This window comes from Prorops nasuta, unplaced genomic scaffold, assembly GCF_024137725.1.
Source record: "Prorops nasuta isolate Cenicafe-Biocafe unplaced genomic scaffold, Cenicafe_Pnas_1.2 PNAS00007, whole genome shotgun sequence".
Lineage (NCBI taxonomy): Eukaryota > Metazoa > Arthropoda > Insecta > Hymenoptera > Bethylidae > Prorops > Prorops nasuta.
Window position 1 is genome coordinate 7,210,901 of NW_027116804.1, and position 18,612 is coordinate 7,229,512.

The 18,612-nt window shown below is 37.0% G+C and overlaps 2 protein-coding genes across 2 annotated transcripts; both read right to left on the minus strand.

Moving 5' to 3' along the window:
* Positions 1–639: 639 nt before the first annotated feature.
* On the minus strand, positions 640–1,866 carry LOC136775033 (uncharacterized). Its single transcript, XM_066729509.1, has one exon. The coding sequence runs from the start codon at positions 1,864–1,866 to the stop codon at positions 640–642; it is 1,227 nt and encodes a 408-aa protein (XP_066585606.1).
* A 6,041-nt stretch (positions 1,867–7,907) lies between these two features.
* LOC136775034 (uncharacterized) lies at positions 7,908–11,337 on the minus strand. Its single transcript, XM_066729510.1, has 3 exons — positions 10,529–11,337; positions 8,047–10,433; positions 7,908–7,948 (listed from the first exon to the last, which is right to left on the minus strand). Exons 1-3 carry the CDS (start codon positions 11,335–11,337, stop codon positions 7,908–7,910), a joined length of 3,237 nt encoding a protein of 1,078 aa, XP_066585607.1.
* Between the last annotated feature and the right edge of the window lie 7,275 nt (positions 11,338–18,612).

The window sequence follows — 18,612 nt, forward strand, 5'->3', positions numbered from 1 at the left end:
GCGTTATTCTTGAAAATCTTCCAACAGTGGTAACTAGTGTCACTTGTATTCAAGCTTCAGTCAACAGTATTAACTAGTATCAGTTAAAATATATACCAGATTAATTCTTTACACAAGTTTCATATATATTTTTTTTGTCTTCTAAAGGTAAGAATACATTATTTAAATCTTTGTTATTTAATAATAATAATAATAATAAGGGTTTTCTTTATAGTATAGAAAAAAAGAATGTCCTTTTTAAGTGGTGTCAATTCAATAGCTTCCGTCCCTGAGATGGATTTTATTAAATTAAACACTGTTGAAGAAAATCAAGAGTACGAAATACTTCAAATTCTGAAAGTTAACACGAAATTTGGGATGAGATTAATAGCTAAACTATTTACTGATAAATGGTTCTATTTACCAGCGCGGATGGCTGCTTTATTGGAATCGAAGGCACAGGACCAATTTGTAGAGCTGCAAAAAGCAGCAAATGAAAATATATTAATAATGAGATATTTGGGAGGAAAATACAATAATCTGGAATTTAAATTGAAAGAATAATGTTTTTGTGTAATAACAGTAATAATGTGTAAATTAATAAATACTTTTATATATGTTTTAAAAAATAATGTTTTATTTATTCTAAACCTTACATTTCTAATTTACATTTCTCACAATATTCGTAAGTGGATTATAGTCTACAATTTTATCATGTATAATTAAACAATACGCTGTAGTATTACTCCGAATGTTTTTCCAACACTCTATCTCAATTTTAACATCAACCGTTCCAGTTTTAATAGATTCATTTTGATATGAACAATCAATTACAAAAAGTGGACCATATTTTAAAAAGTTTAGATAATCAAGCATTGGTTTCGACAGTTTTTCTCCAGCATAATATGAATTAAAGAACTTTACATACATGTCATATAGTACGGAATAGCGAGATTTGGTGAAATCTGTATCGAGACGTTCGTACGGATAAAATTCAGAATTCAGATTGACTTTAACATCACGTACATCACAATCGCTAAATTTAAGTACATCTGAGTATTGATCGATCTTTTTGTTTCTTCTAAAAGCCAGTATCACATATCTAGGCTTCTCCAATTGTGTAGCTGCTTTCACAGCCCACGTATGTCGCTGTGTTTCAGGGAGAAGCGGATATTCGTAGAGCTCCCAGGAACGAAAAGCCATCGTGAGGTTTTTATTCTGCTCGATAATACGTAGAAATTGTAGTTTGGTAAATTCATTCAAAGTCTCATGAGGTATTCTCCATTGCACTCGGTACAGTTCGAATCTTGAATCGGTGAACTTATTCGATGAAAATATTGAATTGATATCATTACGTGCTCGTATCAGAATAAGCTCATGGCGAGCATTGATGATGACACGTTTGTAATCTTCGCAGAATCCTAACAGCATATGCAGGGGAACGCAAAAGTTGAAATTGTTAGTGACATTTTCACGGTCTTGAGTCTCAATAAACCAACCAGAATGACGTAGACTCATACTCTCTTCAGTGCTTAAGGATATGAGATTCTTAATACTGGTAGTAATGCCGACGTTTTTACAATGATCGATTTCAATACTATTCAATTCATACCGAATTTCATCGAGTAAGAATGCCATAGAATTAGCGTCGAGCATAACTTTATCCAACAAAGGTGTATCAGCAGCACGAGTACCTTCAATCAGTTTCCCTTCTATATAGAGGTAACTTCCGCTAGGCAAAAGAATCAAATCTTGTTGTTGTATAGGTATACGAATTTCATCACTATTTCCCAATGATGCATTCGCATATGGATTATAGGCGTGTATTTCCAATTTACTTATGCGATTGTCGTATACAGGCTGTGCGGTAACGTTCAACGGATCCATGATTTTTTTTCTTTACAGTCAAACCCAATGAGTGTAGAAAATCTATATTTTTTCTCGTTAGCACTTTCTTATTACTAATTCCAATTTTATTATTTTGAATATTACTCTGTAATGATGATGATGATGATTATGTATTCAATTCAACTGCAGCTGATTGACTGATTGATTCATCGAGTAATGATTGTTTATAATCATTAATATTCTTGTAAATCAACATTTTCTAATGTGTAACCGTATGGTGCTCTCTTCACTTCCAAAATTTACAGGACGATTGTCTTGATCGAGAATACGTAATGTGAGACGATCGATTACCCTTGCAATGACTGGCAAGTAAATAACGTTCTTCGGTGTTTCAGAGATTTTATAGCCTGGTGGAACGCTTGGGAAAAATTCGTGGATAACATGTCGTGGTCTACCGTTCGTATATGCACCAGCAGTAATGTTACATTCGATACGTAGAATATTTACTTTTAAAATATTCACAGGTTCGTCCGATTCAACCCAAGTGTTTGGTAGGATTACGCGGTCCGACGAAAATCCTAGCAGAGAACCAATATTATTAATTTTTGTAAAATCAATAGAATATTTACACATTATTTCACTTTTCAGTGTGTTATTATTGGCACGCAGAATAATAACATTATCATCATACGGTAACTCCAACCGCATACGCAAGTATTCATTTATCGCACTCAACTCATAACAGCCTGTTGGTATGGTTATTAGTTTATTTTTACCAAAGTAAAAATTATTATTCATCTCATCTACATTGGCGATCGAGTAGAAACTTTGAAAATCTACGAGTCCCAGCTCATAGTGACCATCGTCCAGATTGATCGGTGGGAAAAAATTTGATTCCAACACATGGCCGTGTCCTGATAGCGTAAATGTTAAAGACATTTCGTCTGTTCTCTTAGAAATTTAACACACAACTGACCACAAATTCTCGTATCATACGACTGATATTGGTCATGATTGTAATAAATTGTACTAAGCGGACCGAAGTACCGTACGAGTTCAGTCGGTGGCTTCAGATTGCCGAAAGAATCGAAATAATTTACAAGATTATTGCATTTAACGTAGGCAACCCAGTGAGTGCCTGGACCATTAGAATCGTCAAGGTTAACGATTGCACATTCATTAGACCATGGACCGTTTCGTGGCAGACTTGTACGCATAAAGACTCGACGGAAATTTGGTATATCACAACATACGTGAGATAATTGAATATTAATTGTAGCACTAGATCTTGGTAGACCGTGTACAGTTACTTTTTTGTTCCCTTCTTTAACATTGATTTTTTTGCTATCCCTCCTCCGTTTCGTTTGTACGGTGCGAGATACAGCCCCCGTCCGCCTCTTGCAGTTGTTTTTATCATACGATTGTGACGCTGCATTTCTTCCAACTGTTTTTTCGCAGCTTTGGCATCGTTTACAGCTTTCGCTATACCTGATGCCACACCTGCTAGTGCTCCCACCGCACCTAGCAGTGGGAGCAAAGGCAACAAGCTGCCCCGTTTTTTAGGCACTCGAATTTTCCGTTTTTTTATAGCACTATTTCCAGTTTTTCTCACTGCTGCTTTCCTCACCATATCTGTTTGTAATCCTAAACCAAGTTTACGCTTTGCGTTCATAGACGCCCAGACAGCTGTTGCTGCAGCACGCTCACCCAAGGTTGCGTCACCAGCTGTGATACGTCTACGTGCACGTTTTGCGAGCACTTTATCAGCTTGATGACACTGCGATAGGTCTTTGTATTGCGAATATGCGATATCGTGTTCTAGACAGGCTTCGTCCAGCTGATTCACACCTCGATCACCGCGTGCTAATCGTTTTTGAAGTCGAGTTCCTGGTCCACAGTAATTGTATCCTGGTAAATGAAGCTCAAACGGTAGTTTGTTTATTGTTTTATTGAGGAATGATCCACATCCAACGCACGACATGTATAACAATCTTTTATCAACGGTGGTAGTCCATCCGCATGAGTAGTATTAGGTAGATTGAAATGTTGTAAACAATAGCGATATTTTTGAACCTTAGGATCTGCACGAATATGCTTGGGCAATTTATTCCAATATCTGTCAATACTGTGTGAAAAGTATTTTAAAAGTACAATTTTCAGTACGTATTCCAATTGATCACTGCTTAACTCCTCCAAACTTGTAACATCCAACACAAATGCAGGCATAATGAAAACTGATTGAATTCTCCGATTTCATGCCTATAAATAGCTCATGCAATTACGATTTAACCTCACAGTCATTTGAGAATGCATTTCGTAAAGCAACCATTAAGTATCAATATCTCTAATACCGATTATCACACTGCCACCGTTAGTGATATGAAACGTCATGGATCTTTGCTTCCGTCAACTATACGCTGTATAGTTTGCGGACCCTCAAATTGTGGGAAAACAAACGTATTGCTAAGTCTTATTGAGAGTCTTCACGGTGTAAGATTTGACAACCTGTATGTTTACTCGAAATCGTTACAGCAACCGAAGTACCGTTACTTGGAACAACTATTGACAGACATGGAGGAAATTGGTTATCATCAATTTTCAAATAATAGTGAGGTTATAAATGTGACAGATGCATTACCAACTTCAATCTTTATATTTGATGATGTGGCAAGCGATAAGCAGGACAATATAAGAGACTACTTTTCAATGGATCGGCATTCGAGCATCGATTGCTTCTATCTTTGTCAGACCTAAGCTAAGATCCCAAAACATCTGATTCGTGACAATGCAAATATGTTAATCATTTTTAAGCAGGATGGGACTAACTTGAAGCATGTTAACAAAGATCATGTAAACACTGATATGACATTTAAAAATTTTGTGAATTGTGTTCAAAGTGTTGGCAGGAAGATTATGGATTTTTAGTAATTGATAAGGACAGTGGTATGCAAAATGGTCGATATCGGAAGGGTTTCGATGAATATGCAACCATCGAATAGCATAAAGCATCATATCAGTGCTGAAAAGTGTTAGTCTAACGTAGAGCATTGAACAGTGTAAATACATTATTAAGCAAATCAGTTATAAAGATAAACGGGTCAATTGAATCGCTAAACAGGTTGGTCGAACCGCTAAACCGGTCGATTGAACCGCTGAACTGGTCGATTGAACCGCTAAACAGGTCGGTTGAACCGCTGAACCGGTCATGTGAACCGCTGAACCGGTCGGTCAAACCGCTGAACCGGTCAGGCGAACCGCTAAACCGGTCAAACGAACCGCTGAACAGCTCGATTGAACTGCTAAACAGGTCGGTTGAACCGCTAAACCGGTCAATCGAACCGCTGAACAGCTCGATTGAACGGCTAAACAGGTCGGTTGAACCGCTAAACCGATCAGTCGAACCGCTGAACCGGTCGGTTGAACTGCTAAATTAGTTGATTGAACAGCTAAAAAAATCGATTTAACTAGTACATTGACTAGTTAAACAATAAAAGTGGATGAAAAGTCACTACTTAAGAAGATTGCTGAAACGAGTGAGGTGATTCGTGAAAAACATCGCGCACTGAAATTGGAAAGATCAATGGTGGAAAGTAGATTGAATGAAACTTTTAAACCAATAGTTGATCCACTGAAAAAACTAGTTATGCAAACAGATAATAACAATGAAGAATCTTATGACTTAAACATTAATATAAATCATGACCAGAAGCGGAAGCGTTATCATACTTCAACCTCCAATGAGTATATTATCAAGAAAAAAAAGAAATTACATAACAATGACGGTACTCTTACAAATAAATCATTGATGATCTATGATGATGATGATAATGATGAAAAATCTACTTATGATAAATCAATATTACCATTGAAATCAATGTCAGAATCTGTATCATTACATGCAGAGCCTGGACAAGAGTATGCATCATCACATTCAACATCAAGACAGGAAACCTTAGGATTGCTCAAAAAAACAAATAAATCATTCCATAGATTGGAGATCATTTCCACCTATTGCACGTCATTATATGCAGTTGTTCCTTTTCGGTAGTAAAGATCAAATCGATCATGGTTTCGGAGTTACATTAGATGAAAGGAACCAGTATGTGATAGGAAGATGTACATTTGATATTAGTCATGAAGGTGATATTTTAATTGATAAAAAGCGCTATATTGGTACGAGAGGTCTTTTTGAATTAATCTTCTTGAAAGAGCCTGATAGAAAGCTCTACAGCATTGATGACAAGATCATATATAAGCAAATCCTTGAACAAACTAAATCATATAAAAGAGCAAATGATAGTTACCAACAGGTTCAAGGGAATAAGGATCCAAAGTATAAGAAAATTATTCAACCACTAATTTACAATAAAGTACCATCACAACGAGTGATAGCTGGTAGTGGATTTGTGCGTGTTACTGATGAGCCTGTAAACTATATACATTGGAACGATCCTAATGAATTAGTTGATCGATTGCGACTTTTATTTGCATCAACCACCGCAGGTCATACAAACCACCATAATGAAATACAGTCAATAATAGAAGAGTTGCGTGAAGAGAATCTTATTCTATAAAAGGGTACAGTTTATAAACATTTTCTTCAGTTGCGTACCACACGTCAATATGTCAATTAACAAATTTGGTAGTGGTTTTAACGTAATGAAAGAATTTAATATTGGTACATTAAATGTGACTAAAAGAGCACTGGATTTGAATAATAAAAAAATAGTAAATTTGACTATTGATTCTGATAATAATATATGTGCTGTGAATATAAAGTTCTTGCAACACAGTTTAGCTGAATTGGAGGAGAAAATTGAAGAAAGAATAAATAAAAAATTACAGGAGATTGAGTCAAAACTTTTACAAACAAACAGCAAGATTAATGATGGATCCAAGAAGTGAATGTTTAGGATGCATCGTAAATTTTATACTCATGATAATCAATTGCTTTCGAAAGAAAAAGAATCATGAGTGATGAAAAGAATCAGAAATTATATATGTCTGAGGGAAAGGTTGTAAAAAGAAAATCAGGGAAAATCGTGAGTGAAGAAAAGAAGCAACTGGTGCAAGAGTTACATGTCCCTGCGAGAAGAAATTTTTTACAAAGAAAAGTTATAATACGTGGTTTCGATGATCTCTGGCAGGCTGACCTTGTTGATATGCGTTATTACGTTGATACTGGTCATCACTATATTCTTACAGTAATCGATGCTCTATCAAAATATGGTTGGGCAGTAGCTCTGAAGACCAAGAGTGCTAAAGAAGTAATTGCGGCTATGGATAAAATCTTGAAAAGTGGTAGGTGTCCGAAAAATTTGCAAACTGATAATGGGAAGGAGTTTTATAACAGCGATTTCAAACTGCTTATGAAGAAACGGGGTATAAATCATTACTCTACGTACAGCACGTTAAAAGCATCGATAGTTGAGCGTTGGAATCGAACATTAAAAACTGAAATGTGGAAACGATTTACATTGAACGGTAATTACAAATGGCGAAATATGCTACAACAGCTTGTGGATGATTATAACACACAGAAGCATCGTACTATACGAATGCGTCCAGCTGATGTGAAACCTGAGCATGCTGAGCATCTACTCGCGACTGTATACAACGCAATTAAGATCGTTGGAAGTTCCAAGTTCAAGGTCGGTGATTTTGTGCGAATCAGCAAATACAAGAACGTGTTTGCTAAAGGGTACACAGCGAACTGGACTACTGAAATATTTCAAGTTACAAAAGTGCAAAGGACAAATCCAGCCACATATTTACTTAAAGATTTTCATGGTAAAGATATATATGGAGGATTTTATGAATATGAGCTCCTAAAAACAGCTAATCCTAATGTATACCTAGTAGAAAAATGTTGCGTAAGAAAGGGAACAAGGTTTATGTAAAATGGTTAGGTATGGATAAAACGCATAATTCGTGGATAAATAAGAACAATGTTTTATGATCATTTATGTAATATAAATATTCTTGTATTTAAAATAAATAGGAAAAACATGTTTTTTTTTATATAATATAAAAAATACACAATTATTCTTTTAGTCTAAAATGACCCCAAGGTAGAGTGGCTACAGTACCAGGTGTGACAAAACGCTTATCATCATGCGGACTGAGAGCAAATTTTTTTCTGTGTAATTGAGAAAACTTTATGTAATTTAGATCTAATTGAATTTGGATTGCGGGATTGTACATTGAAATTATTCAAACAATCCTTGTAATCGTTAAAAGTTATGCTTCTATCAACAACATAACCTTTGACGCCTTTAGCTTTTTTGATAATTTTTGTACAACCCTGTACTTTAAAAGTATACATTTTTGATCTCAGTCCATTGAACTCCGTCATGATCTTACCATTATTTTCATCCTTCATTAATCCTGGAACCTTTTTATTAGCCAATGGTAAGCCGAATTGATTATCAGAAGGATAATCGCTACTATCAAATTTCGTAATATCATTTTTCATGACAGAATAAACATCATCACATTCGATACTGTATATCAGACTGTCCGTGTCAGTATACAAAGCTCTACATTTGCTACCAAATGTAGGAAACATATAATCGTAATGAAAATCATACAAAGAAGTCTTAGAGATATCTAAAATACTCATGCCTACGTACACTGGTTTATCAAATTTCGCGGATAATTTCGATAATTGTATTGCAACCAAATTCTCATTGAATATTGTGCGACTGTGAAAATTCGGTTTAGAAATCAATGCTTCTGCCCCGTATCTTCCCTCCCACTTGGTAGTGAGCTTCACGTCAATTCTATTCCTTCCGTTTTCCATAGTTTTACCGAATACTGCGTTGTTCATTAACTTAAAGAGATTCTTTTCAAAATCGTTTTTCGATTCTGTACGTAAACGTGTGTTTAGCTCAATGTATTCGCGTAGCCAGGTGGACTGCTGAAACTCTAAACCTCTGTGTATTCGCGTTAATCTAATACCGTTACGTATACATTGCTGTAATACACGATAGTGTATAACGTAACGTATCTTATCGTTTATAGTTGCAAGCAGTTTCTCCTGACGTGAACCTGGCGGCTTTTCACGCACCGGACAGAACGGTAGGTCGGAATGCTTGTCGTGTAGCTCACGTGGATATTCCAAGTCAACCTCTAAAATGTAACCTATGGATGAATCTTCAGGTACACTATTAATATCAAAATTATCAACATTTTTGATCCATCGGAATCCATGTGTAGGTAGAGGTTGACACATTGCCCAACCATACAAATTATTTACATCGTAGTACATTAAATATTTGCTTGGTTCAGCTGTATCAAAATCCTGCATGTATCGATTGTTGGCTTTTTCATACCGATGGGAACACTGGCTCAAACCACCGCGTATACCACGTTCAATAAAAAGTAACATATCTACACCTGTGAAAAGCTCCAGTTTAATTCCTGTATGCTTAAGCATCGCATCCCAGGTGAAGCCTGGAAGCGTATAATAATGAGCAGGATCCAAATTATAATTTACCATACAGCTATCACGGAAATTCTCGAAAATGTCTGCCAACAATAAAACATCAGTCTTTAAATATAAATCACTGTACTCCCCAAGTGTTCGGATATTGATTTTGGTCCATACATCTTTAGCATGATTATATGCTTCTTCAGTTATATGACTATCAGACAATCTGTTGTAAAACAACTTTCGTGGTGGTAAAGTTGTTTCCCCCAAACGACTTATACTATCTATGTAATCGTAAGGAAAAATACCTTTCCTTGTAAGCATGCGATATTGTTCTTCCGTTAAACCAGGAAACTGTGAAACTAAGTTTTTTAGCTGAGGTTCCTCCAAATATGAGCTCAGTTTATCTAAACTTGATACCATAAATTTAAATGAATCAATAAATCTCAGATGAATATTATAATGACGAAGAAATTTACTAAATGAAATGTATTTTTCCTTATGTACAGGTAGCAGATGTACAGATCCCTCCAACAAATTCGCGATCGCTTCGAAAATAAAATGTGAATCGTAGCCGGACAAATTATGGAAAATTATTGGAATAACATGCGAGTCTTTAAAGTTTAAATTGCAATTATTATGTGCCGGTCCTCTGTATTTATCCGTTAAGTGATCGTGATCGCGAACTCGAAGTTGATTTGGAAGAAACGGCTTTTTGCATATATGACAGTTGGGGTCACTATAATGCCTCAAGCTTTCGCTGACACTAAGGATTGACATAGGTACTACGGTCTTTAACCTATCACTTACAATTTGTGCAACGCTCTCAAGTTCACGTACAAACCACTCGATGCAGTCAGTACCTCGATATGAATTGTAAATTGAGAACGATGAATCACGAGAACTTTTTATATAATACCCTACACTAAATGGTACATGTTTTTGATAACTATTACTATTACTGTTATCATCAGATTGGTCAGTCTTCTCCAATATACACTCTAGGTCTGCATATATGACAAACGGCACTCGTTCACAATTCTTCACGTTCTTAAATGATAGCCAACGGTCTTCACCTTCGCTAGGTAGTACAACACGCAGGTTATCATTGAGTTGCTCACAGTCATGCTCGTGCAACTTTAACTTCTCCACTGTGTGAAAATAGTGTAGACACCTAAAAAAATATTAGAATATATATTAAAATAACTGTACTTTAATATTGGTAGTAAAATAATTGTGCTAATATTTGGCAGTTCAATCATTATAAACCGATCACAAATATGGTGAACGTGTCCTCTCTTCGTAAGCTGCGAATGTAATAATCTGGAGAGGCTTGTTATACACATGAAATGTGCAGTCCCCTCTTCATCTGTGATCATTAAAAGGTTGACATGTCGATCTCTCTTTTTCTTAGTTAATTGTAAAGGTGCGACGTTTACTCTTCCTCTCCCCTGATGATCATCCTGCTCCTCCAAGGTGAAGGTATTGACCGAAACATCATTATCAACTTCAAATTTCGGTATCTGATTTAAAGTGGTGGGAAACGTTATGCTTCCAACCTTTAAAACAGATCGAAAATCAGGATAAGAGGATGATCGACTGACTACAGCAGGTGGTTGCGCGGGATACAACGATGCAGTCACAGACCATGCAAAACAAGCATTATCACTTGTTTTTACATTTATCACAGCTTTTTTGCACATGATAGAAGATGGTAGCTGAATTTGACACCCTGCTTGCAGGGGGTTGTAATGGTTCATGTTTACAATTAGACTGTAAATTTTCTCCAATGCCCATCCACTATCACGTTCTTGGAATTCACTAAGTCTATGCAAAATTACTTGTACGACATTGGACTTGTACCATTCACTAAAGTTATCAGTCTTATATAAGGTACTATTCTTCGTACTAATATGCTTTTCATCAATATTGTCTTTGCATACAAATTGTCCGTTAAATGAACAGTTTACCTTAATACAATTAACACTATTTAATACTATGTTTATATGAGTTTGCAATAGTTCTTCCGCACTTAATAAAAACTCGCGTGGATCAATATAATTACTGTTAACTACCATACCGCTACATATTCAGTTTTTAAATGCTGAATCAAGATTCTCCCAAATAAGTTTATCGTTATCCGCAACAGTAGCAACATTGTTACCACCACCACCGAATTTTATTGAACTTTTATCCCTTGCTGCTCGGTGGAGGAGACACTTCATACGTGCGATTTCGGTAAAATGCTTTTGTCGCGTACCGGGAAGTGTATTCTGTATAACATTTCTCAATTCCTGAATACGATCACGGCACTCGATGACCCACGCACGATAATCACTCTCAGTTTTCACCAAACTGAACTTCTTCTGAAGAGTGTTATTCATTTTGAACTTCGATAATTTCCGAACAAAAAAGAAAATAAAAAAAAATAAGCATAAGAATGTTGGATAACTATCTTGTAACAAAGTATTAAATGAGAATGAAAATTTATTTTCGAACGTGCACGTTTTTATATAAATCAGATGTGATGAGAATGAAACCTGATATATGCTTAGTCTTCATTTTTTACACAAGTGATGGAAAATAATTTATTACAAATTCATCTAAACTGATTTATGGTAGAAAAATATTTATATGTGATATAAATAAAGTTTTTTAATCAATTTTTATTATTTTTATTTATAAAATTTATCATACATAAACTGAATGTAATACACATTTCTCATTGCACATATACGATCATGATTCATGCAAACAGGTAACTGCGATTCATAAATACTATTTTTTAATTTAAATTCACCCCAATTATATTCATCTGCATTATTAATATCTAAATCAGATATTTTTTTAACCATTTCATTTTTTCCAGACCTTTCACAAAAAGCTTGTCTTCCTCGTCCTCATAAGACGTTAGATATTTTTTACTTACTTGTTTATGTTTTAATAGGGTGAATAACCATCCGTCCACTGTAAACCATGGTAATTTAAATACAGCTAACTATAAAATGTATTTTATTAGATAAAAATCAATCAATCATTATAATATTAACAAATTTCACTTACTCTGATTGCTTTCTCTCCCAATCATTAAGCCAAGCGTGCTGGAATGGTGGAGAAAATAGGATATGTTGCACTTCTTTCTTTCGTACAGCTGCAAATTCTTTCACTATGAAAGATTTGTTAGCCAATCTAAACCCTTGAAAATCTACAAAGATAGGAGCAATCCTTTCACACTGATCTTATTAAAATGGTTTGATGCTCCTCTGATCGATTTATATATAAACAAAAATTTTTAGGGTGGGGAGGAGGAATAAGTATGTTCACATATCAATTATATAAACTGATGTATATATGTATGAAATTTTATATTAGAGATGTGTACAGATCTCAATTTTCTCTAGATTTCTGGAATTTGCTGATTATGTACAAAATACTGTATCATCGCAACCTTTATGAAAATATTAATTTACCTCAAGATATAAAATCCACGTGTCATATTGAAAAGATCTTCATGTAAATAAGACATAGAGCGATGTATGCACATCTCAATTTTCTCCAGACTTCTGATTTTTACCGATCGTATGCAATTTCTACAGAGCTCATACGATGTATCATCACAACCTTGATAATAAACTCATTTTACCTCGAAAAATAAAATGTGTGTTATATTTGAAAGATCTTCATGTAACTCTATCAAGAGTAGAGAGAGAAAAGAGATAATACGTCTTCTTTGCATGTTCTGTTGAAACAGCAATTCTTCTACTTGAGTTGGAGAAAACGTGATAATCTTTTAAATCTAATTCTCAGTCTACCAAGTTCACTCAATACTGTCTGTTGTCAGTGATTTAGTAAAAAAAGAAATTGTAATGGGTGTTCCAAACAACAGCAACAACATCAACCGAATGGATACTGAGGGGAATGATATTCCGGTCATTGATTTAGTGAGTGACAGTGATTCGGATATCCTGTTCGATGAGGATGGTGATGATGATCCGGAAAATAATGACGTTTGTAGCTGCTTTCCGAGGTCCGGAGAGACTTAGAGATGGAAGCGAGGATTAATCTGTTATTGGAGGATACGGATATGGAGGAGGATGAAGAGGAGGAGGAGGTGATGCACATACATCAGGAATCTCCACAAACTGTAAATAAATTATTATTATTATTATTATTATTATTTCAATTGAAAAAATTGAGAGTAATATTTTTTTATTTTCAGTATAGACACGAACCACGGCTACACAAACAGAGTCTGTTGTAAATTTGACACCATTTTATTGGTGTCGAAGATGCAGTGATTATGGACATCTGGTCATAACTTGCCCTGCTCCGAGTTGGTGCAGCATTTGTGAAGATTATGGTCATAATACCATAGAATGTGAAATTGATCTATGATAACTGATAAAAATTGTTACAAGTTTAGACTCTTATAATATTATTTAATTAATTAATTAAATTGTGAAAATAATAATAATAAATATTTTTTTTGTTCACAGATGCTGTTCCAATTATTCTTTTTTTTCCTCACGCATAGATAGACTTATTTTGATCGAGCTGCGATAAGTTTTATTATATCATATTATATTATTATTATTATTATATAATTATATTATTTTGAAATGAATTATAAATGTATAATATTTATTTTTTTCTTAAAAATTCGTACAAAATTCTTCACCATCACATTTCTATCTTGAATCTCTATTACGTTCATTCTCACGATGATTTTCGTTCCATTGCTTAGTAAGACATTTGTGCTTCTAGAGGAATTAGAAGAAAGGATGGTATTTTGTCCCTGGAAGAAACTTAATCTCACTTCAAGTCAGAGAGAGACTTTACCGCTGTAGGAACTGGGATGCTACTGAAAAGTCTCATTAGCTCTTCAGAGTGTCTCCAATACACATCATATACATTGAATTAAAAGTGAATTGGGAAGAAGTAATAGGGGAAAGGCCTCCCCTAATACTTCCGGAGGAACCATGGGAGGACTGGGAGGAGAGGCGGAGACCTGGTCCTGGAGGTCTTGTTGGAGGTAAGTTCATTAATATTATTATATTTCGTGAGTAGAAAAGAGTGAGGTTAATAATATTATTAATATTTTTTTTCTGTTTAATAGAGTATACCCGCTTCATGCGTGAGGGTAGACGTCAACAGCAAGAAGAATGGGAAGAAGAAATCCTCCGAGAAGCATCCTACCAGGAGGATTTCGACTTCTTCGGGATCCGCTGGATGCAGGATGGGTGTTGGGGATCACCCAACTTCCAGCATGAGGATCCCGAGAATGAGGATGGATGGCCTCCTACGCGTAGCGAGGAGTTCATCAACAGATTTTTTCATATCTAAATGGTAAGAATTTGACACCCCCCCTTCACACACACACACATAAATACATATATTTAAAAAAATAATTTTCTCTCTTTAATTATAGATGCTGTTGATGTTAACCCTGCAGCCTCCTCCTCCTATTTACCCAAGGTTGTGCCTGTGTGTGTTTGTGTGAGCGTGTCCGTGTGCATGTTGAACTTTGTATTTTTCTTTGTGTTAAATAAACTGGGTTTTTTATGCCTTTGGGCTTTTTCCCTTAAATTTATTGTTTTTATTTCCTGACAATTCCTTAATAATATTAGTAGTAGTAGAGTCATATGCATATAGTGTGCTACTTGACACACTGTGGAGTACACCAAAACTGTTTTAGAGAGTCTTGTGGGGGGGGGGGGGGAGGGGTTAGGTATATTACCTTATGTTAGGACAATGAACTCGGTCTAGAAAAGCGCGAAACGCTGTGCTCAGTTGAATATCGCATCTGACACCGTTACTCTCTCTCTCTCTCTCTCTCTCTCTCTCCAGGAACGCTCTCCAAGGAAGAAAGACAGTCGTAGAAAAAAATATTTAAAAGATGAATGTAGGTCGCGGTGAGGGTGAAACGCTGTGCCCAGCCGAATAGCACATCCGAGACAGCTATTCTCTCTTTCTCTCTCTCTCTCTCCACGGGAGAAAGACTATCGTGGAAAAAAAATATTTAATACATGAATGAAGGTGAGGGGGACTCGTCACGTCCGAATTTCATCGGAAAGTACCAATGGCGAGCTCATGCGCATGTATTGAGAAACATTCGAATACATCGGAGCGTACCAATACATTTAAATAAAAAACATCCATATCTAATCATACTGGTGGGGTGAATGTAGTCCCTAAACTTATTAAAAATTAAAAGCAGTTCCTAAAGCAATTAAAAAAAAATATGCCCTGACGTCATCAGAGTGGAGGACTCATAAGTGGTGGGGGTCAATGCAGTCCCTAAACTTATATCAAAATTGTGACACGTTCGTGAAGCAATTAAAAAATTACAGTGACGTCAGAGGAGTGGGGACACCTCCCGCCTCGCGACGGGGACCCCCGCGCGCCGCACCCCCCTCGCCACCGTTCCAGTATCGGCATAGCTATACTACTGATAGTTCTCAAACCTAACGGAAAATTTCGTTTCTGCATTGATTACCGGGAGGTTAATGCTGTCACCAAAAAGGATGCGTAACCTCTGCCCTACATGGAGGCGATACTGGATAAACTTAGGTCAGCAAAGTACATTTCTACACTGGATCTAAGTCAAGCATATTTTCAGATAGAGCTAGAGGATGCCAGCAAGGAAATGACGGCTTTCATCGTTCCCGGGAAGGGCCTTTTCCAATTTCGGCGGATGCCTTTTGGACTAACTAATGCGCCGGCCACGCTCCAGCGGCTCATTGATCGCTTAATAGGACCAGAGTTGGAGCCTGTAGTATTTGCCTACCTCGACGACATAATTTTGGTAACCTCAAGTTTCTCCGAGCATGTGGAATGGCTCGAGAAAGTGGTAAAAATTATTGAAGGCGCAGGCCTGGAAATCAACTGAGAAACAAGCCAACTCTGCCGTTCTGAAGTGCGTTTCCTGGGATATCTAGTAAACAAGGAGGGATTGGCACCTGATCCAGAAAAGGTCAAACCTATCGTGGAATATCCACCTCCTACTAATCTGAAACAACTTCGCCGATTTTTAGCTATGGTGGGATGGTACGCCAAGTTTTTGCCAAGTTTATCAGAGGATAAGATCCCTTTAATCCAATTATTAAGGAAAAATGCTAAATGGAGTTGGGGGCAGAAGCAAGATGAAGCTTTTGTTAAAATGAAGCAATCGTTGTGTTCTGCACCGATTCTTGCCAGACCGGATTTCTCTTTACCTTTTCTCCTACAGACTGACGCGAGCGATTACGCTATAGGATCCGTTTTAATTCAAAACATAGACGGTAAGGAACATCCTATAGTTTTTATTAATCGGCTTCTTTCAGCAGCTGAAGTCATATACACCGTTACCTAAAAAGAGAGTCTGGCGGTGGTCTGGGCCATTAAAAAGCTGCGACCTTATGTGGAAGGATATCCGTTCACAGTTATAACGGATCACAGCAGTTTGCGATGGCTTAACAACCTCAAGGATCCTACGGGGAGACTAGCGCGATGGGCATTAGCACTCCAAGCTTACGACTACAACGTAATACACCGGAAGGGTGCCTTGCACCATGTACCAGACGCACTATCCAGAGCTTTTGAAGGTACATTAACGACAAAAGCAGAAGGAGAAGAAGGAGCGGTTTCTGTCGTAGCAGTGACTGAGGGGGCAGACCCCTGGTACTATCGAAGGACCGAAGAAATACAGAAATTTCCAGATAAATATCCAACTTGGAAGATTGAGGGCCTGACGATGTATCATCATTTGCCCAACAAAAACCATGCAATATTGGGCCAGGAATTGGACGACTGGAAATTAGTATCACCAAGGGCACAGAGAGTCGAAGCGATTAGGTTGGCGCACGAACAGCCCTCATCAGGACATCTAGGCGTTGCAAAAACCAAGTATCGTTTGGCTACTCGATTTTATTGGCCGGAAATGCAGCGGGACGTTTGGAAATTTGTGCGTTCATATGAAACTTGTCAAAAGACAAAGGTCTCCCAAGCTCCGCCCACTGGGTTAATGATACCGTAAGTAACCGAACACCCGTGGACCGTCGTGTCTGCTGACATTATGGGACCCTTACCCCCAAGCCGATCTCAGCACCGATATATTGTTGTATTCTTAGATAATTTCAGTCGCTGGATCGAAATGAAGCCTCTTCGTAAGGCTGATGCGAAGTCAATCGTATCTGCTTTCGAAGATTTAGTAATTTATCATTGGGGAGCGCCTCGTGTGTTTTTATCAGACAACGGAACAGAGTTTGCGAACCAAGTCTTGCGACAGTGCTTGGAAAAACATGGAGTGAGATATTTTACCATTGCCCCCTATCATCCGCAATCTAATCCTGTGGAGAGAGTGGTGAAAGGATTGATCTCTGCGTTTGTGGGACAGGACCACAAGAATTGGGATGTTAATCTACCACAGTTTCGCTACTCGATAAACAGTTCTTTTCACGTTTCTACTGGAGAGTCTCCAGCTTTCTTAAACTTTGGGCGTGAAGTGGAATGCTTCAGGGATAATTCGGGAGTGACTAACTTAAATAAAGTGGTAGTGAAGAATGACACGGCCAACTTGGCCGAACGCTTAGGAAATATGTCAAAACTATACGAGGTAGTGCGTCGACAAATGCGTAAAGCCAGTGAGCGACAAGCGCAATATTACAATAAAGGTAGAGAAACTGTATTGTATAAGGTCGGAGACCTAGTGTAGCGTCGCAATCATGTACTGTCGTCTGCCGCAGACAATTTTGCGAATAAATTAGCTCCTAAGTTCGAAGGACCTTATAAAATATTGCGTTTTTTGTCTCCTAGCGTTTACGAGTTAGACGATACCAAGTCACGACGCAATCCACAGGCGCATGTGTCAGACTTAAAACCATTCATTGCTATCTATCCCGAACTTGAGTTATTGGAAATGGAAGATACTCAGGAAAGCTCTTCGCCGAAAGAAATTGATCGTAACTCTCAGGTACAGAAGGACGATAAGTTAGCGCTTGGGGATTCTAAAGATCCAGGAGATCGCAGAGACTCCTCAGGCAAGGGAAAGCAATCCGCAGATAAACCAAATTTTTGGACTCAGCGTTTACGTCCCCGCAACCCTAAACCATAGTGTCCCTTTTCATCGTGTAGATTATTGAGGAATTGTTCCTAATTTCGCTTGATGTCTTTTTGGTAAAAATTGTTCTTGTTATAGACAGTGGTTTTATTGTATGAGTTCCTTATCGATTGATTGAATGCCTGTCCTTGATCCTTCTTTTCCTAGTAATCTCCCCGGTGAACAGTTAAGTACAATTTTTTTTAGGATCAACAGTGGGCCAACTTAGTTGCACGGAGTGCGTTGGCCAAGCGCTACGATTAAAAATAAATTCCAA

Excerpts from the sequence above, each read along its gene's own strand:
- LOC136775033 (XM_066729509.1), bottom strand. The coding sequence starts at position 1,866 with ATGGATCCGTTGAACGTTACCGCACAGCCTGTATACGACAATCGCATA.
- LOC136775034 (XM_066729510.1), bottom strand. The coding sequence starts at position 11,337 with ATGGTAGTTAACAGTAATTATATTGATCCACGCGAGTTTTTATTAAGT. Across the intron at positions 10,434-10,528 it reads GTTCACCATATTTGTGATCG|GTGTCTACACTATTTTCACA; the intron begins GTTTATAATGAT and ends ATATTTTTTTAG. Across the intron at positions 7,949-8,046 it reads TTTTAACGATTACAAGGATT|TCCGCATGATGATAAGCGTT; the intron begins GTTTGAATAATT and ends ATTTGCTCTCAG.